Source organism: Grampus griseus (assembly GCF_964374135.1).
Source record: "Grampus griseus genome assembly, chromosome: 14".
In the NCBI taxonomy this organism is placed as follows: domain Eukaryota; kingdom Metazoa; phylum Chordata; class Mammalia; order Artiodactyla; family Delphinidae; genus Grampus; species Grampus griseus.
Genome location: NC_139008.1, coordinates 55,318,025 through 55,345,972, shown reverse-complemented (window position 1 = coordinate 55,345,972; position 27,948 = coordinate 55,318,025). Strand labels below are relative to the sequence as shown.

General features: G+C 39.0%; 1 protein-coding gene across 1 annotated transcript; it reads left to right on the top strand.

The window, feature by feature from the left end:
- Positions 1-387: 387 nt before the first annotated feature.
- On the top strand, positions 388-26,712 carry CRLS1 (cardiolipin synthase 1). Its single transcript, XM_082669769.1, has 7 exons — positions 388-822; positions 3,593-3,730; positions 8,316-8,445; positions 21,251-21,336; positions 22,240-22,308; positions 23,903-23,994; positions 25,724-26,712. The coding sequence occupies exons 1-7, from the start codon at positions 517-519 to the stop codon at positions 25,809-25,811; spliced, it is 909 nt and encodes a 302-aa protein (XP_082525895.1). The 5' UTR covers positions 388-516; the 3' UTR covers positions 25,812-26,712.
- Positions 26,713-27,948: the final 1,236 nt, after the last annotated feature.

Below are 27,948 nucleotides of genomic sequence, written 5' to 3'. Positions count from 1 at the left end.
GCTAGTATTAAATACTTCTTCTGTATCAGACATTTTAGTAATATGTAAAACTCTCGCGATTGTGCCCAGAGCCGCGCATACCTCGGGTTTCCGGCCGGGGCGCGAGATGTCTTCCGCCCTCTCCCGGCCACAGCCGCCGCGCCGTAGTCCTGCCCTGCGCGTTCCTCTCCTCGCCTCCCCACGGAGCCCGGAGCCCGCCTGTGGGCGGACTGCGGCGCCGTGCCGGACCGCTACCCCGCAGCCCACTGGGCCTAACGGCACGTGACTCCCGCCACCTGCGCCGTCGCCGCCGGCGCTGGGAAGGCCAGCGGCGACGGTGTCGCAAAAGCGTCGCGACGGCGTCCGTTCTTGGCGGCCCAGGCCACTGGTATAACCGAACGTGCTGAGGTTTGAGAACCAGTATGGAGGCTGTCGAGGTTCTCCGATATTGCTGGGCTTCGATGGGGCAGCTACTCGCCGGTGCCCCGGGCTGCTGAGCTCTCGCCGCCTGCGTCCCCGCGGCTCGCCCGCAGGGCCATGCTGGCCTCGCGGGTGGCGCGCACCTCGTGGGGTGCCTTGCGCGTAGCCGTGTGGGCCCCGGGAGCGCGGCCGGGCAAGGGGCGCGCCCGCGGGGCCTTGCTGCCGCCAGTGCCGTGCTGCCTGGGGTGCCTGGCGGAGCGCTGGTGGCTGCGCCCGGCTGCGCTCGGCCTGCGGCTGCCTGGGGCCAGCCCGCGGGCCCACTGCTCGGGCGCGGGGAAGGCAGCCCCCGGGCCCGCAGTGCAAGAGGACGCCGCCACCGAGGCCCGGGGCGGCCGGTGGGGCCCGGCGAGCGCCGCCAGCCTGGTACGTACCGAGGAGAAGGCGGAGGGGCGACTCTGGGTCGGGGTCGACTGCTGCGGCGGCGCTCGGTCCCGAACGCAAATAACGTGCCGTGGCCGGTGAGGTCCGATGCTTCCGTTTCAGAACTTTTAAAGCGTTCCCCGAAGAGAAGTTATGGGCAGATCATTCGGTCGGGGTGAGTGTCAGGGGTACCAGCCGCGTCCTCCTGTCTCGGTGGTCAAGTTAGAGCCCTCTCCTTCCCGTCTATCCGCACCGGTAGCTGGACGCGCCTCTGGATATTGCATTGGTAAAAATACCCTTCACCTGTCTTATTAAAAGCCCATTTTAAATTTTTTGAAGCGAATCCCCAATGTTTAGGGCAAGTCTCTGGGCGTCTTCAGAATGATATACAGGCCTTTCTGTTTGCTTGTGCAGGTTTGGTTAACTATCATTTGACCTTTGGTGACTTTACATATTGTAGGATGAAGGATAGCTAAGTAATTTAAATCGTAATTAAAAGATCCTTTAACCTTTAATTATAGGAAAAGATTAAACCTCTCTTCCTGAGGTAACGGAGGAAAATATTTGTCTGCTTACCTGTTGAAATACTGACCAAACAGAAGACATGAGAGCATGAGTGTGGGAGAGCTTTTGATGTCATGTAGCAAGACTCATGCAATTATTACATCTTCAATTGTTATGTCTTCAGTGGGCCCCTGTGCTGCTTTCATCAGTTATACAGCATGGGTTGGGGTGGCTACATCCTGGCAGGAGTCTCGGCCACATTAATAGCTAGAGCATGTTGGGGTTTGAATGAATGCTGGATGCTTTGAGGTTGCCATATCCTGGCTGAAGTCCTTCCAAGAACGGCAGTAGTTGGTCGAGTATGCCACAGGTTATCTGGTTGGGTAATCTGAGATTAGCTCTCTTAATTTTAACTTAGAAACGTTCACAAATTTAATGATTATAAATTGAGGTATTTTATTTTAACTGAAATATGTGGAGCTAAAAGGAATCCCTTTAATTGTTCTAAGAACATTCAGTCTGGTTTATTAATTCACCAAATGAAATGCTCTGGCTGTTTACAACTGTGTCTTTAATTTTTCCCCATGGGCCTCTGAGTTTAATTTTGGGCCTCTGTATTCTGACCTTTTGCTTTGTTTTTCCTTTCTCTCAATCATGAACTGTACCTCCTCACCCCCCTCAATGAGGCACTGTAATGCTGGATCAGTATTTGACTTACTCTGTATTGCAGTATGGTCAACAGACTTTTTTTTTCCTCTGGACTCTGAAACACTTGGACCTTTGAACTTGAATTTGGAATATGTTCCAAGAATGATTCCATTTAATTAATATAATGTGGATTAGTTCAACAGAAGGTCCTTGAGTAGAGGTTTGGAGTGCTGCTTGTTTGGTGATTGTTTCCTGCAGAATTTGAATTTTTCTGTATCTTTAATGACAGTATTCTGCCACTGGGCCCCAATAACTTCATTATTCCTTCAAACTGAGGTGAACATTTCTTGCTGGGTTCTGTTTATAAACACAAACTTAGTATCTTTAGAGAACTGGCTTTTCTTACAGAATGGCTGAAGGTATTTTAAAAGAGGTATTTAGAAGTGGAAATGTCAAAATTAAGGTTCAGGCAAATAGGTTACTGATTGATAAAGAGGTTAAGTAGGGTTATCTTGTGAGGAGATAGTCCCATGGGGTAGAGCTGGCAGTCTTGACTCAGTGGAGAAAAAAAATCCGGCCTTTAGGGAATGACATTTTTCTCTGTATTATTTCTGTACCCTGTTCTGTGCAGTGTATCTTAGTTCCACTAGGCTGAGGCTTTTTAAAGTTGAAACACCCTCTCATGAAACAGACTTTGGCCAGGAAGGAATGGTTTTCAGAGCAGCTGCTGAGGTGCCCTTTTGTTGGTGCCAACTTCAAACACCTTGGCTCCAAATGAAGTTTCAAGGAATCATAAAGCCCCCACAGGGGAGCTGTGAAAGCCCTCAGCTTCTGGTTGGGGATCTTAACATTTCTGTGGCTATTTTGAACAAATTTACAAAATCTCTTTATTTCCTAAGTATCTCAATACCTTTTCCTTGTTCCATTTTCTTCTAGCAGTTCTCCAGTTTAGTGATGAGCTTATGGAATTAAATGTTTTATTCCTCTTCATTCGTATCTCCAACACTGTGTATGGCATTTAGCATTCTTTTGATGGGTATGTGTAGAGGAGTGAGGAGAGGTTATTTTGCAATAAATGTTTTTTAGCCAAAATGCCCATGGTTGATAATTCGGCTTTTTTCTGACACTTTCTAGACCGTTTGTCTACTTGAGGTATAAGATCTTCCTGAAGATCTTTTTTTTTAATTTTGTATAATGGGAAAGTAATTCTTTTTTAAAAAAAAATTTTATTGGATATAGTTGATTTACAGTGTTGTTGAATTTTCACTTTTAAAAGCAGTATGTTTTTAGTTTTGAATTCTGATGGTGAAGTAATACATTAAAGGCTTGACTTATATGATAGATAATACATGTTTATTCCTTCTCTCTTTAGTGAGAAAACCTACTCTATATACAACCAACATTTTAGTCTGTGATTTGGTATATGACATATCTTCATCTGCATTCTTAACAGTTTTAGATGTGTGTAAAAATAACGGAATGGATTTTAAAACTGAAAGTACTAATTTTAAGGTTTATGTAGCTTCTAACCTTTAAGTTGATGGAGTGTATTTTTCCAATGTATATAGTTATTTAAAGTATGAATTTATAGTATTTAAATTTTGTTGTCTTTATGTTTCAGTATGAAAACCCGTGGACAATCCCAAATATGTTGTCAATGACGAGAATTGGCTTGGCCCCAGTTTTGGGCTATTTGATTATTGAAGAAGATTTTAATATTGCACTAGGAGTTTTTGCTTTAGCTGGGCTAACTGATTTGGTAAGTTGTACCGGCACTCCCCCTGTTTTGCTCCCCTTCTAAATCCCAGGGTCTCTACTACACTGAAATAGCACAGACTCAGTCTGCTTTTCTTTGGAAGGAAATCCTCAAGATGAATTTCACCTAGTGCTTTGTGTAAAGGCTTGTCTTTAACATCTATATGGGACTCTGTTATTCTTTATATGATCTAAGGAAGGAAGTGGAGGTTGTAGGGAGGCATGGGAGAGGGAGCTCTTTACTCTTGGTTTTTAACTTCTTCATAGAAGAAAAAACCTTAGAAATTCTCAAAGGGCCAAGTACTTGCTTTAGGGATAGAAATAAAGGAGAGAAGCTGTGAGACTTTTTTTTACTTATATAGTAGAGAGAAATATCTGATCTGCAACAACAGTTGGTTTTACTGGTGGAGAGGGAAACAGTGGGCCAGTTGTTGTGACCAGGGAGCTTTCAGAGGCCGGATCTCTGCTCAGGTTTATGCTGGCAGGAGGCCATAGGCACCCCACAGATTTGGTCCTTGATTCCTTCTCTACACCCCTCTGACCACCTTCCAGAAGACCCTGCCCTAGGTGGGCATTAGACATCCTTCCTTCTTCCACTCTCCCAGCAGATGGACCAAGGAGAAAAGAGCACCTTGACACCACTGTGTCAGTTTATAGGGAGGGAAAGATTTATTCAGGTTATCTCCAATTAGAACTTGGAAAATAATTTTCTAACAGAAAGCCACACTATGTGTTATATAGGCTTTTGTGGACTGGCCAGTCATCATCATGTGTGACATTATTTGTATTTATCACCCACCCTGTTGCATAAAGGATTTGAAATGGCTTGTAAAACTATATGTCCTGCAAAAACACAATTGAAGGAAGTGGGGGAAAGGTAGAGGAAAGATTTTAAATCAGGACAAAAGCATGTAGAAATAGACATTATGTATATAAATTGTATATTCTTGTACAAGGTTGGTCTGAGATCCAAGTGAGTACCCAGACAGGCAATAATAATTTGGTGCCTCTTTAAACTGATGTATGTTTGAAAAGCTTTGCTCAGTATTCAGTGAGAATAAAGAGAAACTAATTTTCTGTTAATAAAAGTCACATAGCATCTTTCTTTGTAACATCAGCTGTTCCCTTTGAGGTTCATAGAAACAAAATTACACCTGCCCAGTAGCATTGTTGAGCAATACAGAGTTAGCTGAAAATTCTGCAGGATAAATAATGAGGACATTTGCACTGTTATATGGCATTTCTAAATATGCATCAAATACAGTTTCTTGAAGTGGTTACTGCCTCTTTTTCCCGAGTTTAGCTCCTGTTTGTCACAACTTCTCATTCTCACAATCTCTTCTTTTCTCCCTGCTTTTATCTGTGAAGCCTGAAGCCCTCCATTTATTAATATAGTCTCCAAGTCTGTCAAAGGCCATTATATTGATAATGGAATTTTTTTTTCATAATAGGCAAGATGTTTTTCAGTTACTGGATTTGCTCTTTTTTGGTTTGTAGGTTTTTTTAGTTGCCACATGAGATTGCAATATTCATCAAAAGGGAGAGGTCTCATTTACACTTTTCTAAATATGTAAGACAATGTGTACAGAAACCTGAGTTAACTGGCATCATATTACGTTTACTTCATGTAGGTTTTGATGCCTCTAGAATGGCTGCTGGGCAGATGGCTGGACTCATGGAGGGTTTAAGTAGGGGAATGTTGTATGTGGGAAATGGATTACAGGAATGCAAGAATAGAAGCAGAGAGGCTGGTTATGAGGCTTATAGTAATCTAGGGAAGAGGGTTGGGAAATATGTTTTGAAGATAGAGTTGATATGTTAATGGATTGGATATGTGGGGTGAGAGAAAGGAATTAAATAGGAGTGCTAGGCTGTTACTTTTTTCCTTTTCAACAAGCAGATGCATGGAGGTTTACATTTTCTGTGATGGTCAACACTCAGGGTAGGACAGGGTTTGTGGGAAAGAGTTGTTATGCCTGTTCAGATAGAGGTAACATTGGGTAGTTGAATACAGTAGTTTGGAGTTGGAGGAAATCATGGTTAGAGATAGATTTAAGAGTTATCATCATATAGATGGTCAAGTCTGGATGAAATCATCTAGGCTGTGGTAAAAGAAGAGAAGAGGTCAGAGAAAAGAACAATAATGGAGCAATGGAGAAGGAGCCAAAAAAGGACACTGAGAAGGAATAGCTGGTGAGAAAGAAAGAAAATTGGGCAATAAGGTGTCCCAGATGTTAAGTGAAGAAAGTGCTTTAATTGTGTTGGGGTCAAGTAAGCTAAGAATGTAGAATTCATTGGTGACTTTTATGGGTACAATCTCTAGAGGGTGGGGCAGTCAAAATGGGTTGGCGAGCATAAATGAGGTGATGCATGGCGAGCATAAATGACAATAGATGTCACATTGGGGAAGTTTTGCTTCATAGGGGGATAGAGAGATAGTCAAGGAAGGGTAGTTTATAAAGAGATACATACTGGGGAAATTTTTGTTGTTAATTAACTAATTAATTAAATGACTGGGTAGGAAGAGAGAGATTGATGATGCAGGGGAGGTGGGGAAAACTCAGAAGGTAAGAGGACTTGGGATCAGGGACCGCAGAGAGAATGTGCATGGACACTAGTAGGTGGTGGACTTGGAGGTGGGAATACAAGGGAGGACTGACACTCTGTTTCTGTTTTTTGAGCAAATATAGACATGGTCATGAGCTAGAGAGAGAGGCTTTGGGAAGGATGAGCAGACTATGAATAGGGAAGGTAAGCACAGTAAGCAGGTGTGGGTTTGCCAGGCAGTATTGAGTGCCCACAGGAGATTTGTGGTCATGAAAAAGTGAGATCAATCAGCCCATTTATGTGTTTTTCTTGATCAGTGTTCAGCTGCTTGGGTGCAGGCCTATAGTACATGGTAGTTGTATTTAAGCAGGGTTGAGGGAGAGTGGAGTAGGGAGTTATAGAGGTTTACAAAGAAGAGATGATGTTGATGACCTTGGAATCCAGTGTGAGTAGAGGAAAAATGAGGACAAGAGGGTGATGATGGTGATAAAATGGGAGGTTAAGTTCCCCGAGATCAGAAACTGAACTGACACCTGAATCTTCCAAGGCCCCAACTCCCAGTTCTAGGCACTTTCTGTTAGTGTTACCTATAGTATACTTAAGAAAATAGATATTTTCAGTTGAGGTAGTAATAGCTAGTAACTGCTTTTTTTGAGGATTTACTAAGCGCTGAGTGCTAAACAAGTATTAATCACATTATGTACTGAGACAACCCACCCTGCGAGGTAGGTAGCACTATCTCTGGTTTACAGATGAGGAAACTGAGGCTTAGGCCAAATAACTTGCCCAGAGTCACACAGTTAAGTGAGTGGGAGAGCCAGTGCTTGAACCACTTATGCTCTGCTACGAAGAGTAAGTTCTTAACCATTGTCCTGTACGACTGCTCTAAGTCATTGGAATACTTGAGATATGGAGGACTTATTTATCCTTTAAAATGTACCATGTTAAATTACGTCTAGATTAATTTGATCTTTTTCCTTGGAACTAGGACTGGAAAATTCAAATATTTGTTGAAGTTTGAAGTTAAATAAAATGAGTAAAAGCCGGGGTAGGGACTTGGAAAACCAGAAAATATCTGCCTCGTTTAATGAAAATAGGCAGTACTTGGTTTCAGTCAATTTTGTGGCCCCAGGGTGGCCAGATCTTCCCATTTCTCAAGTGAGCCTGGAGATCTGGATTTTTTTGAGTTAAGACTTTGAATATTTAAATATTGGCAACTAATTTATATTTAAAAAATCACTGGGCAGGTCAAACAAAACCAGCCTGCAGGCCTCTTTGGCCCCCTGGTAACCCAAGTATGACCTCTGCTTTAAAATATAATTTGTTTCCAAGAGTAGTGAATAAGTAATTTTCATATCAAAAATTTTAAGTAGGCCAGGTACAGAGGACTGAGTTTTGTATTCAAATACAGGTCATGCAATACAGTCAGACATGGAATTAACAGTGGCACTAGATAAAAAATATTGATAATAACAGTTAAAATAGAATAAAATAAAAATAATAACAGCTAAAACATAGGGAGTTGGGTCATATTATAGAAAAGTAGGTAGGAATGGAAGTTAGAAAATCTCGCAGTTAAACGGTAGTCCTTGCAAGTAAAAGCAGCTATTTTGGCTGTAGTGAAATAGCTCAGGGCTCAAGGGGTGGGGGATGGGAGGGGTGGGTTGGGGTGGGGTGCCTAGTCCAAGCTCTGTCAGTCCTGCTTTCTTTGAGTTTTATTTGGGTTCTTTACATCTCTAAATTTGTGTCTGGGTTCATCCCACAAAGGGGCATTGTGAAAACATTGCAAAATAGCTGAAGGCCTTGAGAAAGAAAAGTGAAAACTTTTTTCTGTAGAAAAGTGAAATCATTTTCTGACCAGTTGGTAATTTAAAAGTTAAGTGTATACCAGTAAAACAGAAGGTTTGGGGGTAAGAGACAGAAGAGGTTTTATCTACATTTTATGCAAGTATAGCGGTTATTCTGGTATCTCTTAACCTTCAAGATATCTACTCTGTACCTATTATGACATTTATTAAAAAAAAAAAAACTTCTATTTTCAGTTGGATGGATTTATTGCTCGAAACTGGGCCAATCAAAAATCAGCTTTGGGAAGTGCTCTTGATCCACTTGCTGATAAAATACTTATCAGCATCTTATATGTTAGCTTGACCTATGCAGATCTTATTCCAGGTAAGAACGCGTCATGCGTACTTTTAAATAGTACAGGGAAGAATCACATTTATCAGCTTAGGATTTCTCTTGATTGAGAGACAAATAATTTTTGTTCCAAAAATATGTTTTCAACTTTAAAGTGTTTCCCTAAATTTAAACTATTGAACTGTTTTGCTTTCCAAGCTATTTGTTTTACTTTAGAATTTATGACCTTGTATATACTATAGAATGCATTGTTTTCTTAGTAAAATTGTTTAAAATTAAACAAATATTTCAAAAAAATTGAGCTAATTCATATTATCCTAGAATCTTTTGAAACTATTATTTTCTTTGTGCCTAGCTTTTGAAAGCAATTTAAAATTTTCCTAAGTCTTATTATTTATTAAGTACAATTTAATAAGTGAGAGCTCTGAAATCCTAAAGATGTCTATAAAATTTCACATTGTTATTATTATTACTTAGATGGTATTACGCAATTTTAAATTATACACATAGTTTGTACATTGTCTGAATACTCTTTTTTTTAATTAATTATTTTTGGCTGCGTTGGGTCTTTGTTGCTGTGCGTGGGCTTTCTCTAGTTGTGGTGAGCTGGGGCTACTCTTTGTTGCAGTGTGCAGGCTTCTCATTTCAGTGGCTTCTCTTGTTGGGGAGCACGGGCTCTAGGTGCACGGCCTTCAGTAGTTGTGGCTCGTGGGCTGTAGAGTGCAGGCTCAGTAGTTGTGGTGCATGGGCTTAGTTGCTCCGTGGCACGTGGGATCTTCCCGACCAGGGCTCGAACCCGTGTCCCCTGCATTGGCAGGCGGATTCTCAACCACTGCACCACCAGGGAAGCCCCTGCATACTCTTTGTAACAAAATTTTATGATCTTTTGTATTTTGTATGTGCTTTTTGGTTGTTCATTTTCTACTTCCGCTGTGTTTCTCAGTTTTTAATCCTTTGGTTCAGATTAAACTGTTTATTTCCAAGAGTTAGAATCTGAGAACAAAGAAGCTGGTACTTGGTCCTTCAATACCATGTTATTACTGACATTTGATAGGAAGAAGTTTACTGGTGTTTCAGTCTAGTATAGTCTCCCAATCTAGAGATTCTTTTTCTCCTCTACCTTTAGGCTTGTTTTTTTTTTTTTAATAAATTTATTTATTTATTTTTATTTTTGGCTGCGTTGGGTCTTTGTTGCTGTGCGCGGGCTTTCTCTAGTTGCGGCGAGCGGGGGCTACTACTCTTCGTTGCGGTGTGGGGGCTTCTCATTGCGGTGGCTTCTCTAGAGCGCAGGCTCAGTAGTTGTGGCACATGGGCTTAGTTGCTCCACGGCATGTGGGATCTTCCCGGACCGGGGCACGAACCCGTGTCCCCTGCATCGGCAGGCGGACTCTCAACCACTGCGCCACCAGGGAAGCCCCGGCAAGCGGATTCTTAACCACTGCGCCACCAGGGAGGTCCCTACCTTTAGGCTTTTAAATCCACATACCAAATTTAAAAATGAATTAGACTACTGTTCATGTGCTTCTTTGAAAGTCAGAATTATGGTGTGTGAATGGTTGGGGGTATTGAAGGGGCAGGGGTATGCTATAAGTAATATAGATAATTTGTAGGAGAAAAGATCCTAAGGAGCATTCTGTTAACATTCACAATTAAAATTTGTGTGTGTGTGTGTGTGTGTGTGTCTGTGTGTATTTTCATGCTTCTCATTTTTCAGAGTTATTTTGTATTTTGTTGTATTGTTTTACAAAGGTTGGCCAGCCCAGGTATTTCCGTGGTGAACACAGAAATTGTTTCCAGGTTTTGGTATTATGGATATTGTTGATACAATTGATGTAGGTCGCTTTTGGAACTGCAACTTCCCTTAATTATCATTCTGGGAACTTCCATTGTCTCTCTTCTGTGTTGGGTTTGTTTTTCCAGGCTCCCATGGCTTCCTTGTTAGGGTCCTCCTTTTTGTGGAGTAGAATCTCCAGTTGTTTCCTAGCTAGGATGCAGCCTGGCAGCAAGGTTTTTAGAGGTGTACAATGTCTTTATTCTACAGACATCTAAAATGTATTTGTTCTACCCTCCATACTTGATTGGGGCATAATTTTCAATTGCAGGTTATTTTCACTCAGAATTTTCAAGACCCTGATTATAGATTTCCAGATTCCATCTTGCCGTTGAGAAGTCTCATGCCATTCTGATATCTTTTCCTTTACGTGTGATTATGTTTTGTATTAGAAAGCTTTTAAAATTTCTTTGCATAATTCCTAGTTGATGGTTTAAAAAATTCTCTCTCTTAAAAGTTAATTTTCTAACTGCTTCTTTGGACACCCAATTATCCCAGCACTTTTTATTGAAAATTCTATACTTTCCAGACTCACTGCCATGTTCATATATACATGGGTTATTTCTGGGTTGTCTAGTTTATTCCCCATTGATTTGTCTATCTTTGCACCAGTACCATCCCTAATTATTATTACTTTGCCAAAAGTCTTTTTTTTTTTAATTTATTTTATTATTTATTTATTTATTTTTGGCTGCGTTGGGTCTTTGTTGCTGTGCATGGGCTTTCTCTGGTTGCGGTAAGCGGAGGCTACTCTTCGTTGTGCGCAGGCTTCTCGTTGCAGAGCACGGGCTCTAGATGCACGGGCTTCAGTAGTTGTGGCACGTGGGCTCATTAGTTTTGGCTCATGGGTTCTGGAGCGCAGGCTCAGTAGTTGTGGCGCACGGGCTTAGTTGCTCAGCTGCATGTGGGATCTTCCCAGATGAGGGCTCGAACCCATGTCCCCTGCATTGGCAGGCGGATTCTTAACCACTGCGCCACCAGGCAAGTCCCCCAAAAGTCTTGATACATGATAGAGCACATTCTTCCACTTTGATATTCTTACCTGTTTTCATTTGTGTGTGAATTTTAGAATCAGCTTTCAAGTTCCCCAGAAAAACCTGTTGGGATTTTATTGGAGTTGCACTGAATTTACAGATTTATTTGGAAGAATTGGTATTTTTACAATATTGTCTTCCAATCCACATACATCTTGTATTTACTCTATTTAGGTCTGTTAAAATGTCAAAATGTTACAGTTTTCTCTAGAGAGGTAATAAAACTTTTTTATTAGATTTATTCCTAGGTGACTGATAGTTCTTGATGCTTTTGTAAATGGTAGCTTTTTTAATATTTCATTTTGTAGTAGCTGATGTTGATTGGATGAAATCAGTTCCATCTCTGACAGTGGTTTTTGTGTCTAGCAAAACTTGCTGAACTCTTATGCTAATAATATAAATGTATATTCTCTTGGATTTTCTGTATCCTTGATTATGTATTATCTATAATTAATGACAGTGTGTTTCTTCTTCTCCAGTCCTTTTACCTTTTTAAAAATTTGCCTCACAATAGTGCACAGTGCAATGTTGAATAGGAGTGGTATCTGTGTCTTATTTCCAGTCTAAGAAGGAAAGCTTTCAGTCTTTCAGTATTAAATATGACATTTCCTGTAGGGTTTTATAGATACCCCTTTTTCAGATTAAAGAAGTTCACTTCCACTGGCAGTTTGCGCAGAAATTTTTTTACATCGGATATGGAATTTTATGAAAATTTTTTTCTTCATGTATTATGATAGTCATATTTTTTCCCTTTAAGCTTAATGTGTGGTGAATTACGTTATTGATTTTCTAAGTTAAATGAACCTGATGACATTCCTGTTACAAATCTAACTTGGTCATGATATATTATGAAGATATTGCTATTTGGTTTACTGATATTTTGTTGAAGATTTCACATCTAGATTCAGAAGATTGGCCTGGAATTCTTTTCTACAAATACCCTTGTTAGGTTTTTTTTTTTTAATATTTATTTATTTGGCTGCGCTGGGTCTTAGTTGCAGCATGCGGCATCTTTAGTTGTGTCATGTGAATTCTTAGTTGCAGCATGTGGGATCTAGTTCCCTGACTAGGGATCGAACCCAGGCCCCCTGCATTGGGAGCGTGGAGTCTTAGCCACTGGACCACCAAGGAAGTCCCCTACCTTTGTTAGGTTTTAATATCAAGTTTATAATAATCTCATAAAATGAATTTAGGGAGTGCACACACACCCCACCCCATTCTTGGGAGATGTTTGTGTGAGATTGCAATTACTCCTTCTTGGAATGTTGGTAGAACTTGTTGAAGCCATTGAAGCCTGGAGTTTTCTTTGGGAAAAAGTTTTAAAATAGTTGATTCATTTTTTAAAAAAATGGTTACAGGGTGATTCAGTTTTTCTGGTTCATCTTTTGTCTGTTTTGTGAGTTGTGATGTTTTTCTAGGGACTTGTCCATTTCAGCTACATTTTAAAAAAATTTACCATAAGCTATTTATAGTATCCACATTAACGTTTTGATGTCTGTAGACTATGTAGCGATGTCCCCCTTTTCATCCTAATTATTAGTTATTTGTCCCTTTTTTTCTTTGACTTGTCTTGCCAGAGGTTTGTCTGTTTTATGAATCTTTTCAAAGAACCAACTTTGAACTTTGCCAAACTTCTCTGATATGTTTACTACTTCATTAAATCTTGCTCTTTTGTTGTTTCTGTCTCCTCCTTTGGTTTTTTTCTGCTGTTCTTTTTCTAAATTCTATAGATCAGTCCTGTCTAGTAGAAATATAATGGGAACCATAGATCTAATTTAAATTTTTCTAGTAGTTATGTTCAAAGTGAGAAGAAACAGGTGAAGTGTGTGTGTGTGCTTGCACTTCTGCTACAGTGGAGACTGAGTGCTCTGTGCATGCACTGCTGCCTGTGCCAGGCCACCCCCCATTTTAATAACATTTTATTTAACCCACTAGATGGAAAATATTGTCATTTCATTATATAATCAATAAAAAATCATTAATGAGATTGTTTTTTCATACTCTGTCTTCAAAAGCCAGTGTGCTGTTTGCACTTACAGCACCTCTCACTTCAGACTAGCCACATTTCAAGTGCTTTATCTTTACATGTTGCTCATGGCTATTGTATTGAACAACACAGCTGTAGATGAATGTTTAACTCGTTCCTTTTTTTGTTTGTTTTTTTGGCTGTGCCGTTGTGGGATCTTAGTTCTTCAACCAGGGATTGAACCTGTGCCCCCTGCAGTGGAAGCACGAAGTTGTAACCACTGGACCACCAGGGAATTCCCTCAGCTTTTCTTCTTTAAAGTTTGCATTTAAGGCTATATATTTCCTCTAAGTATCCCTTTCACTGTATCTCATATGTTGGTATTAGTGTTCTTGTCATTATCGAGTTCAAAGTAATCTGTTTCCATTATGATATTTCTTTGGCCTATGGTGTTAATAAAAATTTATTTCTTAATTTGTGGGATTTTCTAGGTATCTTTTTGTTATTGATTTCAAGCATAATTACCTTGTGTTCAGAGAACATGCTCTGTGATTTTAGCCCTTCAGCCCAGTATACAGTCAAATTTTATAAACATTTTATGCGTTTTTCAAATGAATATGTATTCTGCAGTCATTGGGTATGATGTTCTACATATGTCCATTTGGTCAATTTTTTTTTTTTTAAGTAAATTATTTCTTTATCTTGGGCTGTGTTGGGTCTTCATTGCTGCATGCAGCCTTTCTCTAGTTGTGGCGAGCAGGGGTTACTCTTCGTTGTGGTGCATGGGTTTCTCATTGCGGTAGCTTCTCTTTTTGCAGAGCATGGGTTCTAGGCACGTGGGCTTCAGTAGTTGTGGCATGAAGGCTCAGTAGTTGTGGCTTGTTCGTGGGCTCTAGAGCGCAGGCTCAGTAGTTTTGGTGCACAGGCTTAGTTGCTCCGCGGCATGTGGAACCTTCCTGGACCAGGGATTGAACCTGTGTCCCCTGCATTGGCAGGCAGATTCTTAACTACTGTGCCACCAGGGAAGTCCCTGGTCAAGTTTTTAATCCTGGTGGCTAAATCTCCTTCTTTACGGACTTATTTTTTACATTTGGTCTGCTTTTCTGTCAGTTACTGAGAGAGTAAAGTTTCCTGCTGTGTCCAATTTTCCATTATTTTTTCTTTTTAGCTCTGATTTTTGCTTCATGTCTTTTGAAGTCATGCTATTAATAAGTGCATATAAAGTAGAATTGTTATGTCTTTTTGGTGAATTGAATGATTTATTTTGAAGTGACCCTCTATATCTTTAGAAATGATTTTTGCCTTGAAGTCTCTCTCTCTCTCTCTTTTTTTTTTGACCACACCATCTGGCATGTGAGATCTTAGTTCCCTGACCAGGGATTGAACCTGTGGCCCCTGCAGTGGAAAGGCAGAGTCTTAAACCACTGGACTGCCAGGGAAGTTCCTGCCTTGAAGTCTCTTTTGTTGACTATTACTATAGCTACACTAGCTTACTTTTGGTCAGTGCTTACATGATAAACCAATCTTTTACTTTCAACTTGTCCACATCTTTATATTTTAGATATTCCTTAAAAATAACATATAGATAGATGGTTTTTCTTTACTTTATCTAGTCTAAAAATATTTTATCTTTCAGCTGGAACATTTAATCCATTTACTATGATTACTAGTATTTGTGTAGCAGTCTTCTATTTTATTTTGTGTTTTATTTGGCCTGTATGTTCTATTCTACTTTTGTCTATATTCTATATTCTATAATTATCACTGTTTTCCTGTACCAATTGGAAAGTTTTACACTCTGTTAACATTTAGCTAGTCTCAAAATTATAATTCATCTTTACCTTATCAAAGTTTAATGTTAACAAATCTATACATTTGGCCTTCTGTATCTGGGAGTTCTCCATCCACGGATTCAACCAACCTCAGATTGGGGGGAAGAAAATCTAGAAAGTTCCAACCAAACTTTGCTGCAAACTGGAAACTGAGGGTATTTACATTGTATTAGGTATTAAGTAATATAGAGATGACTTAAAGCATATGGGAAGGTGTGCATTGGTTATATGCAAATACTCCACCATTTTATATAAGGGACTTGAGAATTTGTGGATTTTGGTGTATGTTGGGGGAAGCAGGGTGGATCCTCAGACCAACCCCCCATGGATACCGAGGGATGCCTATATGCCTTCTGGGCACTGGAAGGGCCTTAGAATACTTTAACTCCATTTATTCCTTTCTCAATTTAGGTTATTCTCATACTTTAATTTTATTTATGTGTTCAACCCACATGATATTGTTTATTAAGTCAGTGTTCATTTAGATGTATCTTCATACTTTTTTCTGGTTTATGTTTGGTGTATTTCAGACCTTCCACCTGGAATCATTTTCCTTTTCTCTAAAGTATATCTTTAGAAATTCTATTAATACAGGTCTACTGGTGGTACATTCTTTTCTTTGTTTCTCTGAAAATATTTTTATGTTGCCTTTATTCTTTGTGCGAGGACATTTAAATTCTACTCTCTTAGCAGATTTTAATTATACAATGCAGTGTTACCAACTAGTCAGTGTGTTATACATTAGATCCTCAGACCTTATTCATCTTTTGTTTCATCTTAAAATTGAAAGTTTGTGTCTTTTTACCAGCCTCTTTCTATCTCTCTTTTTTTTTTTTTAGATTCTACATATAAGTGATATCACGCAGTATTTGTCTTTCTCTGTCTGATTTTGCTTTTATTCTTGAAGGATATTTTTGTTAGGTATAGAATTCTGGGCTGGTAGTTAATTTTCTTTCAGTACATTTAAAGTACCATGCAATTGTCTACTCACTTCCATTTTTGGTAATAAGAAATTGTTAACCCATTTCTTTTTCAAAGGTACTTTTACTCTGTCTGCTTTTAAGATTTACTCTTTCTCTTTGGTTTTCTGTAGTTTCACAATATTTGGTGTGATTTTCTTTTTTATTTATCCTGCTTGTGATTTGTTGGGCTTTTTAATCTGTGGATTGATATCTTTAATCAGTTCTAGAAAATTCTGAGCCACAATCTTCAAGTATTGTTGTCTGTGTTTCTCCTTCTTTTGGGACTGCAGTATACCTGTGTTAGATTTCACTGTATCCTTTAAGTGTCTGAGCCTCTTTTCTGCATGATACCTCATTTTATCTTTCTGCACTCCATTCTAGATGATTACTAATGAAGCTTGCTCTTTCATTTCACTAATTCTCTCTTCAGCTGTGCCAAATTCATTTAAGTCTTCTATTATATTTTCTAGTTATAAAATTTCTATTTCATTCTTCTGCAAACTTAGTAAATCAACTTTTATAGTTTGCAGTTCCCTGCTGAAATTTTCAATCTTGATTTTTGTATCCCTTTGAACATAGTAAGCTTTAGTTGTTTTATAAACACTGGTAATTCTGAAATATCTTTTGAGGGTCTCTTTCATGTGTCTGTTTCTATTGAGTCTCACTCATGGTATCTTATGTCTTTGGTTATTTTTGACTGTTTAGACACTGTACTAATATTTAAAAAATAATTTGGAGGAATATCTTGATGTGTAGGATGATGGCATCACTCTCCAGAGGAGATTTTTTGTTCAGTTCTGCCAGGTATCTAGGCATGCTAACAGTCTGGGACCACCTAGATGGCCAGATGATAAGACATTCTTTTTTAAGGCTTAGTTTGCATAGGGCCATCTCCTCTCCCAACCCTGTGGAAATAGTTGTTCAGATCCCAGCTTAAAGCTAGGAGGTGGTTTGTCACTGCCCAACCTGAGGGCTCTGGGCTTTGACTACTGTTTCCCCACCCTTTAAGGCGGCCAAAACCCCTATTCAGCTTTGTGGCTTACTTCCCTAGGGTTAGGGACAGTGGCTTTGAGTGGCTTTGAGTACCTAGGCTTATTTTCCTGAGTTCTCATTCTGATACTTTCTTAGCATCTTACAAGCTTTTCACTTTCAAGATTTTTTTGTTTAATGTTCTTCTTTAACTGTCTTAGCAGGAGAATTATTACCTACTCAGATATTAATGGAGCTGAACCTGAGGATCTTTTCATTTACCTATAGGTCTGAAATTTTGCAGTGTTATATGTTCTAGATCCTACTAGAGTTTGTAGTAAATCTTTCTTCCATTGTGCTGGGTACTAAGAAGGCCCCTTCAGTCTGAAAACTTATCCATCAGTTCTAAACATTTTTCCCTAGGTTCTTTTCTTACTGGAAACACTTTTTGTTCTCTTTCTGGGAAATTTCCCCAACTTTGTCATTTACCCCTTCTACTGACATTTTAGTTAATTTATTTATTTAATTAAAAAAATTGGTTTTTGGCTGTGCCACGTGGCATGTGGGATCTTAGTTCCCTGACCAGGGATTGAACCCTCAATCCCTGTAGTGGAAGCGTGCAATCTTAACCACTGGACTGCCAAGGAAGTCCCTCGATTGACATTTTTATTGCTATCATTTTTAATTTCCAAGAGGAAATAAAGAGCTCTTGTTCTGTATGTTCTTTCAAAACAAAACAAGGGGCTTCCCTGGTGGTGCAGTGGTTAAGAATCTGCCCGCCAATGCAAGGGACATGGGTTCGAGCCCTGGCCGGGGAAGATCCCACATGCCGCGGAGCAACTAAGCCCGTGTGCCACAACTACTGAACGTGCGCTCAAGAGCCTGCAAGCCACAACTACTGAGCCCATGTGCCACAACTACTGAAGCCTGTGTGCCTAGAGCCCATGCTACACAACAAGAGAATACACTGCAATGAGAAGCCTGTGCACTGCAACGAAGAGTAGCCCCCGCTCACTGCAACTAGAGAAAGCCCGTGCACAGCAGTGACAACCCAACACAACCAAAAAATAAATAAATAAAACAAATAAATAAAAAAATTTTTAAAAATGTCTTTTTCTTACTTCATAGGTGAGTATCATCATTTCAGGACATCTTCTATCTGTTTTTGTATGTGTGTTTGTGGGGGGGTGGTTTTAAACCCCTGTATTGTATCTATTTCTTTTCTTCTTTTTTTTTTTTCTGTTTGTTTTGGTCTCTCTTTCATGATGGAGACTTTGCTAAAATGTCTGGTGATTCTTGGCTGCTTACTTCATAAATGTTTAACTGGGTGCTCCCTGGGCATTGGTGGAATTTGTTGGGTGGTATACTACCCTCTAGGGTGAACAGACAGTGAGAGACAAGGCGTGGCCCTGAATTCTCAGTACCTTTAGCTCTATTTTGTAGGTAAGAGCTCTCCATTTGCTCCTTAGAGATTGCAGAGGTCCTGGTTTAGAGATTAACATGTAGAACAAGGGTTGGCAGACTTCTTCTGTAAAGGCCAGAATGGTAAATGTTTCTGACTTTATGGGCCATGTGGTCTTTGTTGTAACTACTCAAGTCTGCTATTGTAGTGTGAAAACAGCCATAGAAAATATATAACAAATGACTATGGCTGTGTGTTAACTTTATTATTTTCAATGCAAACTTCTACTATGTAAAAGTGACTTGATTTTATTATTTCCCTTTAACACTAATAAATTTGCCCATGATGTACTTCTTTGTTGCAGAAACTGTATTTCAGACAGAGTTAGCAAATAGGAAAACCTTGGAGCACTCCCTGACACATTTTACACCTCCCTAACACACTATCATACTCTAATAGACAAAGGAAAGCTGCTTTAGCCCTGGAAGAAAAGGGAAAGGAAGGCCAGGAGAGAAAGCAGGAACAGTTAGAAGATTCAAAAGCCAGGGAACTGGACAAAATTGCCCCCCAAATCACAGTAAGAACATGTATGTATACAGGCTCTCAGTTGGCAGAGGCTTTAGAGATCACCCAGTGCAGCCTGGTCCCAGTCTGGCTGTGCTTGTGAACCCCCAGGGAGCATTCACCTTTGCTTTTATGAAGCTTTCACGAGGTGATTCTGTGATGAGTAGTCAGTTTGGGGAACACTGGATTTTGTAAACAGTCCTGTCTTCCACCAGACTGTTAACAGATGGTAAACTGAGCCCAGAGATGCATTCTGCAGTAGTACTGACTAACTGGTGACCTTGGCCAGGTTTTATAATCTGCCTGAGGCTTGTTTTCAATATTTGTAAAACGGGGTAATGATGGTTCCCATATCATGGAGTTGATATGTAGATTAAATGACATAATATGTATAAAATACTTAAATGGTGCCAGATGCCCAATAAATGGTAATTTTAGTAGTTAATAGAACTAGAGCCCAAGGCTTTGCAGTGTATTGAATTGCTTCATCTGTTCTTCTGCAGAAACTTTATTTAGAATTAAATTATATTCTTTTTCCCCTGTGGTGATGAACTACAATAACAGGTGTTTATTTTCCTCTACTGTTGTGTTTACTGTATATAATCCACATGAGTTTGCTGCATTTTAAAATCTGATTTAAAAATAAATAAAATCTGATAGTTATTTGATTTTGCCAGCTGATTATTACTATAGAAAAGTTTGGTTTACAGGCACAAAAATCCTCCTAAAAATCATGACTGCCTTGTTTTGTTACTTGGTTCATACGGTCGAGTCTTCTTTGTGCTCCAAATGCCATGACTTGAGTGGATAAGCGTTTTCTCTTTGGAATCGTCTTGTCATTGAGTACTAGGCCAAGGATCAACACTTACATCACAGCCACAACCAGCAGAGATTTAAATTTTAAATCTGTAATTAATTACTGAGATTTTTCATAAGTTTCTGAACCAATAGAGGACCCTAAGTATGGCCTTAAAAGTAATTCACAAAGAACTGTTTGAAAGTATTATGGAAGGGATGTGCATGATTCTTTTATTTTAGTAATTGAAACAATTTGAAATGAGTGTTAGCCTCAAGATTTTTTCCTTTTTAAATAAATATTTTTTTCTAATAACATGACATATATTCATGGTTAAAACTTCCTTCAACGTGGAAGGATGTAAAATGAAACAGGACCTCTGCCCTCCCATTCTCATTCGACAAGGGAGCAGGAGTTCCTTGGGTATCCACTTAAAATGTCCTTCTGCTGGCACTGGGACCGTCCTGTAGGATCTTAGGAATAATGAGAAAACTATCAACAAGTTGAATTCATGTTTAACTAGAATTCATTGAATGAATGAGCAGAAGAAAAAATAGCAATTGCCTGGATAGGAACTGGCCAGGCAAAAATGAAGATATTTTGGCTCTCCACAAGTGGTACACATAGCAAATTTTACTGTTCATAAAATAATCTAGAATGCAGAAGCAAGCAGTCAGAGTTCTTAAAAGTCAGAAGGGCTTGAGTTAGGACTTCCCTGGTGGCACAGTGGTTAAGAATCCACCTGCCAATGCAGGGGACACGGGTTTGAGCCCTGGTCCCAGGAGATCCCACGTGCCACGGAGCAAGTAAGCTCATGCGCCACAACTACTGAGCCTGTGCTCTAGAGCCAGCGAGCCACAAATACTGAGCCCACGTGCCTAGAGCCCGTGCTCCACAACAAGAGAATCCACTGCAATGAGAAGCCTGTGCACCACAACAAAGAGTAGCCCCCGCTCGCCGCAACTAGAGAAAGCCCGCGTGAGCAATGAAGACCCGACACAGCCAAAAATAAATAAATAAATTTATTAAAAAAAAAAAAAAAGAATGCCTTGAGTCCCGGCATCCTTTCCAACCTTTTTACCATCTCATTCCGTGTAATTATAGTGAGCTTGGTGATCTTTTTTCTAAATTTACAAAGCTGGGAAGTAACAAAGGAAATAGGATTGAGTAGAGCTGACACTGATTAACTGCAATTTAAAAACGTATGCAAGGAAAAAAAAATACAGAAAGGGGTGAGAGGATCAACATTCTGAAATGTGACTTTAAAAGCCATAGTCTGTCTTTCACCTTGTTTTGAAGGCAGGTTAAAAAAACATAAAAATCAGTGGTTCACTGTAGGGACCCTAAACAGGCATCAATAAGTGTTTATTTTAAAATTTTTGCTTAGATGAAACACCAGTTTATGGTAAGGCTTCATTGTATGTATAATGTCTTAATAATTTTCAAAATCCCAATCAAAATTATTTTATATTTGATTTTCAGTTCCACTTACTTATATGATAATTTCAAGAGATGTAATGTTGATTGCTGCTGTTTTTTATATCAGATATCGAACTCTTCCAACACCGGTGAGTTTGTTTCAAAAAAATGTTCTTTTAGTATTACTGTAACTTAAGGCAAAAGAAAAAAATCATTATTGCATACTGAGTTTCACTTTATGGGAATAATTTATGACTATTATGTATTCAATCCATTTATTAGGAATTTAAAGAAAACAGACATAACTGTCATCTTGCTATTTGAATCACCCATTATGGTAGCTGTTCAGTGAAAATATGAATGATCAATTTTTAAAAGGATGTTTTTGTTATAAGTCAACATTGTTTTAGTTGATAGTCCATAAAACTCAGGCCAGCTAGCCCCATCCCTAGCAGCAAACTCTGTTTAGGAGTGTTTTGTATAACTAAGCACCCTTCCCTGTCTAATTTAGCTTCTACTATGGATTATCTAGAACTGGTTTTTAAAATCACAGTTTTATGAGCATGGAGTGGTTTGTTCACACATTTGTTCATTGGTTCTACAAATATTTGAGCACATAAGCATAGCATAGCTTATAGCCACCTCATGAACATAACAACCTCATCTTTTGATTCCCAGCCTGGTGAAAATGGCAGTATTTTATTCATTTTGGTTCTTTTTAGCCTATAAAGAAAACAGTGATGAGGGAGATTTGTTGAATCTATTTAGTAGAAAGACATAGTTAAGCAGACTTTATGATAGTTATTGTGTTAGAAATTTATAGAAATTGAGAAATCTATAAATTAAAAAATCTATTTTCAATAAACTGTAGGTGATTTATGAAGAATGTAGATGTTGCTTATATAGTATAATAAAAGAAGATGCAGATAAAGGGTTTATCTAGCATATAGCCAGGCGTGTGTTATACACTCAGTAACTGTTGCATATAATAACAAAATATTTATTTTAAACTTGAATGATGAATAAACTTTGTTTTTTTTGTCCTCTGCCAGAGAACACTTTCTAAGTATTTCAATCCTTGTTATGCCACTGCTAGGTTAAAACCAACCTTCATCAGCAAGGTAAGAGACACACAACATCCTTTTAAGTTAAAAACCGTTGAGGATTTTATTTTGATGACTATAAACCTCAGTCTGGAGCAGCTGAAAATGAGACACATTTTAATGTATTGACCATAGAGAATAGAGAGTGGGGTCATTAGCCCAGTTCTTTTGTCCTCCAGGCTTTCTGGATCTTTAGTATATATGTTGTGTTTTGTGTTGGTGGTGTAAGAATTTAAGTCTCCAAATGAGGTATTAGGGCCACCACTTAGGGGAGGTGGCAATGTAATTGCATATTGACACAAAGAGAGTATGAAAATTTCTTTCTGGTTTCACTACCCACCCCTCCCTGTAGTGAAAACACCATATAACAAGGTCCTTTCATTTGCAAGATCGATTGTTAACATGGAAAGGGACATGAGAAAGTTTTATTCACTAATAAACAACTCCTACTCTTAGTTGTCCATCTGTTTTCCTGAGCCCTCTTCAGGATAATAACTGTATGCCAGTCTTTGCACACAGAGAGGACACTATTAATGTCTCTGAAGGCAGATTTGTTTTACTAGTAACCTTGGTAAGTTTGCTGTAATTATTCTTTTGCTCCATGCCTTGTGACAGAGGTTTAACAGGTTAGGGATGCTGATCATCTTTGGGACAGAGGGATGATTACTCTTAAACCAGAGACTCCCTGGGGTGAATTTTTACCTACAAATATGCGTTATTTATTTATCTGTCTATTTATTTTATCTATTTATTTTTGTGACTTACATATGTATCAAGTACAGTAATTGGAGTATAGCACTGTACAGAAGGTGGCTTAAAGAGGTACCAGGGACAAATGCCTTAATTCCTTGGGCTTGCAGGGAGTTCTCCAGACAATTTTTATTACTTATTTTTAAAACGGAGTCGAATCCTTGTAATTTGGCTGCACAATGGATGAGAGAACATAGGTGCTTCTCTAGACACATCACCCACGGATTCATACATCACCCGCTTCCCCAGAATGCTTCTCTCAATGAGTACAGGAAGTCTCCAGTGGTTTTGTTGTCTTCCTTTTCTCCACCACGCTGTCTTTTAGGGTAGGGAAACCTACTCATTTCCGAACTTAGAGCCTCTCTCATGGAGATTAGTGCATTTCAGTTTTCTAACTTCATAGGTTTGACAGGTGGTAGGCAAGTGAAAGGAGCATTGAATGGAGTACTGGGAAATGTGGGTTCTGGGTTTGGATCTGTAACCTGCTATGACTGCAGGCAATTCACTTAACTCATTACCTTTTTACCTGTGAAGAGTATCTTCATTATTTCCATATTCACAGGGCTGTTTTAATAGGCAACTGAGAAAAAGGCAGAGAACTTTGCAACATTATTGCTATGGAAATTCAAGATAGTGGTGTTTTCTGATAGTTGCCCTTCCCCTCACTAGATAGGGCAGCTGTGGAGACAGATGGGCCTGTTAGTGAAATTCAGCCTTTTGTGTGAATGCCAGCTTCTTTGGCAGGGATATTACAGCATCCCTGAGGGTCTGTTGTGTTATACTGTGATGGGTTATGCCTTTCTCTTGTGAGCTTGAAACATAATTGGGTTGGCACTGTTCATTTATGACTTCTTATTTTTAGGTTAACACAGCAGTCCAGTTAATCTTGGTGGCAGCTTCTTTGGCAGCTCCGGTTTTCAATTATGCTGACAGCATTTATCTTCAGATCCTGTGGTAAGCTAAACTTAGAATTACTCTCTGAGAATGTCAACAAAATGGCTTATTTTGACAATCCTAGAATTACTTTGTTCTTAATCATGTTTATTAAGCACTTGGGTAAAGCTGTGGGCTATATTTTTTGATTGATACCATTTTTAAGAAGCTTACTATCAAGTGTAGAATATAGAAGTTATAGGGGGTTTCATGCAAATTAGAAGGGATGAGAGGTACAGATAATGTGTTGGGGTTTTGGAGTAGAGAAAAATACTTCCAGGTAGGAAGAAGAGGGAAAGCTTCAGGGAAGAAGTAGCATTTGAGCCATGAGGTCTAGGTGGAGAGAGACTGAGGGGAGGCCATTCTGGTGAAGGGCAGACCCTGAGCAAAGTCAGACGTGCAGGAGAGTGGATAGGGGGAAAGTGCACCCAGCCTAGTGAAGGGGGCAGAGTGGGAGAGAAACTTGGAGAAAGGAGTTTGAGTTTTATTTTATTAAGGTTATGTATAGCCTTGAAAATGTGTCACATTCATACTTTATGCCACACTGATACTAAAGCACTGTATTTTTACTCTACTTTTAACTCGATAATTAAAACATTGCTTGATGCAGTCTGAGCCAGAAAATAGTTGGTTAACTAAAGTCAGTTAAGCTAAAAAGCTTTAAAAATGATACACACGCTAGACATTTTATTTTCTAAAATATATAATCGTACATTCATTCTGATTTGTCCTACGTCTTCTGATAAAGGCTCAATGCCTTTTCTTTGATTATAGGCTCATCAGTGGGATTTTTTTCTTTCTTGCAAAAAACTGCATCCATAATACAACCTCTCTGATTTTCATGTTCTGCTTTTAAAGTGATATAAGAATGTAAGACATTTATGAAGCAATCAGAGTATAGAAACTTTCTAGATTTTTACCATTTTCTCTAGTATTTTAACAATTACATTGTCTACTTACTTTGACAGTAATTTTTAGCAACTTGCTGTGATATCAAGCCTTTCCAAAGCCTCCAGCTTAGTTCTCAGAAATAGCGACTCTTCCTACCTGTACGTTTCATTATGTGTGAATTTAGGATATCAAACTGGCATAAACAGGTTTGAGATCAAACAGATTCTTGATGAGCCTACACCTCACCTGGTGGAAACAGAAGTACATGTGTGCACCAAAAAGGAACGTGTTAGCTGCGAGCGCTCAGCAAGCCCTGAGTGTCACTCGTGTCATTTCAAAGAGAATCTGATTAATTCTCCTTAATTTTAAGGAAATATCAGTAAAGAAAGCTGAATTTTATTTAAAATGACTCAGATATTAGAATTCCCAAGATCTGTAAGAAATAGCTTCTAAAACTAACACTCTAAGCAGCGTGGAACAGTGGGAGGAGCACAAGGGCTCTAGAGTTGGAACCAAGCCAGACTCATAGTTCTGTGGCCCTGAGCAAACTCTGGGGCACTGTTTCCTCTGTAAGATGAGGTTGCTGTGAAAATAAAACTACCTAGAATAATGTCTGGGTAAAAAATGACAATTGCTATTATTATTTTTTTCAGACTGATTAGATTAATTCTGTTTGACATTACTGATTCAAATGAAGTCTTAAAGAAAAGCAGTATATTTAAATTCTTGTTAAAAAAAAATTACACCAACACAGGCTTTTTTACTTTGAAACAACTCCTTTAAATGTATTCTTTATGGTTCTTATAGTTAGCATTTTTTAGAGTTTAGACTAAATTTTCTTTCTTTCCTTCCATAAAAGGTGTCTTACAGCTTTTACCACAGCTGCATCAGCTTACAGTTATTATCATTATGGTCGGAAAACTGTTCAGGTGATAAAAGGCAGATGAAAGTCATCCATCATCATTAGCAAGGAAGCAATATACATCGTCGGCGGCAGGGCCAGTGGAAATCTTAGGGAGTTTCCTTTTTTGGTGTTCAGCTTGAAAAAGGACTTGTCAGAACAAACCATGTCATCAAAATTTAAGTAATGTGCATTGAAAATAAGCTTGATCATGGGCATATGCAGAATTTCCAATGTATTTTTAAATACAAATAAAACTATAATTTAGAATTTTTTTATCTTAGGTTTCTTGATTAATTTATAAGTAGCAATTATTGTCAGTCATTTTTTGATATGTAAAACAAAAAACAGTCTAGAGCATGGAAACTGAAGAGTTGTCACTTTAATAGAATTTAGATTGCTCACAAAGCACTAGGGAATTTCCTGGGTTTAAATATACATCCTGTACAACTTGGCTGCACAGTTGTTTGTTTGACTTTTAGATCTGTGCACACATTAACAGTACATGTGGTTAATATTTGATTGTTCAGGATAATGACTATAAAGGTGGCTTAGTTGTGGATGAATTAAACTTGTAAAGAGATTTAAAATGCAGTAAATTTTGAAAATAATAAATAAGATCAAAATAGAAGGTACTGAAGTTCATGTTCAGAAGTCTTCCAACCTCTCAGGTGCCTAATAGTTTATGCATCAGGATAATAAGTGACAAAGGTAGTTGGAAAATGAAAATATGTCTGTTACCCTAGCCATCCAAGAGGCAGTGAGTTACATCATGCCTTCCCACTGTATCTCTAACATAACAATGTTTGTATGATATTGGGACCTGTACTCATATGTTATGTAAATAATATGAAATTATATTTTTCAAAGGTTTTTTTAAGCTTTGGGGAATCTTCTTTTGTTAAGATGTTAAAGGAATAAAAGAGCCGGAAAAAAGTGACCTTCAATTTGGGTTGTCTGTGTTCCACGGTCGTCTGCTGTTGTGGAAGTTTTCTGATTCATAAAGTCCATTCAGGTATATCACTTGCACTTAACATTGTAAAAATAATTGGTTTGTGATCATCTGACTTAAAAGCCCTATTCTTGCTACACTGTCATGTTTAAGAGAATGCAAGATGCAGGGAGAGGGGAGAGGAAGACAAGTGGCTGGTGCCGGTTGCCTCCTCTTAACAGTGGAGGCCTGTTGCTGCTCATTGTCCCGAGGTCTAACCTAAGTGTAACATGGACTCATACAGTGAGATTATCTAAACATAGCCTATTGAGCTGTGTTAAAATGAGAAGTTATAAGCAAAATTCATGCCTCTTGGTTGTGACATCCTTGGATCAGTGTGCCCCTTGTTGCCTGCTGGTCCTGGCTTCCTTGTTCCCAGATTAGCTGCTGAGCCATCCTTGGCTTGGAAAACACTGAAGCCTGCGGCCAGGGACACTGCTAAGGAATCCAGTGGAAGGGGGTGAGAGAAGGGTGGTGTGAGGCTGGCCATTCTCCCCTTTGGGAACCTCCTGTAATGTCTCATAACGGCCTGGGGTGCAGTGAGGCTTGAGGTGGAAGTCCCATTGCTGGACCACCCAAGAGGCACGTTGACCATGTCTCAGCACTAGCAAAGTATGAGCACACAAAAATGATGTTTAAAAAAGGGAGAACTTGAAATAAAGTAGGGGAAAAATTAGAATTTTGTGTCTTGTTATGCTTATTTATGGTCTAGTGTTGATACTATTTGGAGTGACTTACGGGTTGGGTCCCTAGTCTCTTTAGTATCAAAGTCTTAATCTGGTTCTGGTTAATAGACTTTTTCCACGTCAACCTGTATGTTTTTGGATACTGAATTGCTATAAGACATAAATTCTGCTGGTCTATAAAACTTTGAAATTGTATTAGGTATGTTTGAGTGTATATTCATGCATACAGACTCCAAGCAAGACAAATTCATTTTGATGCCTCCACATAACAGACTCAATCTTTTTTTTTTAAGGAATATTGTTTAAATTAATTAATTAATTAATTCTGTTTTCGGTCTTCCTTGCGCTGCACAGGCTCTCTGGATGCGGCTCGCAGGCTTCTCTAGTTGCAGTACTCAGGCAACTAGAGCGCATGGGCTCAGAAGTTGCGGCATGCGGGCTTAGTTGCGGTATGTGGGATCATAGTTCGCCGACCAGGGATCGAACCTGGGCCCCCTGCATTGGGA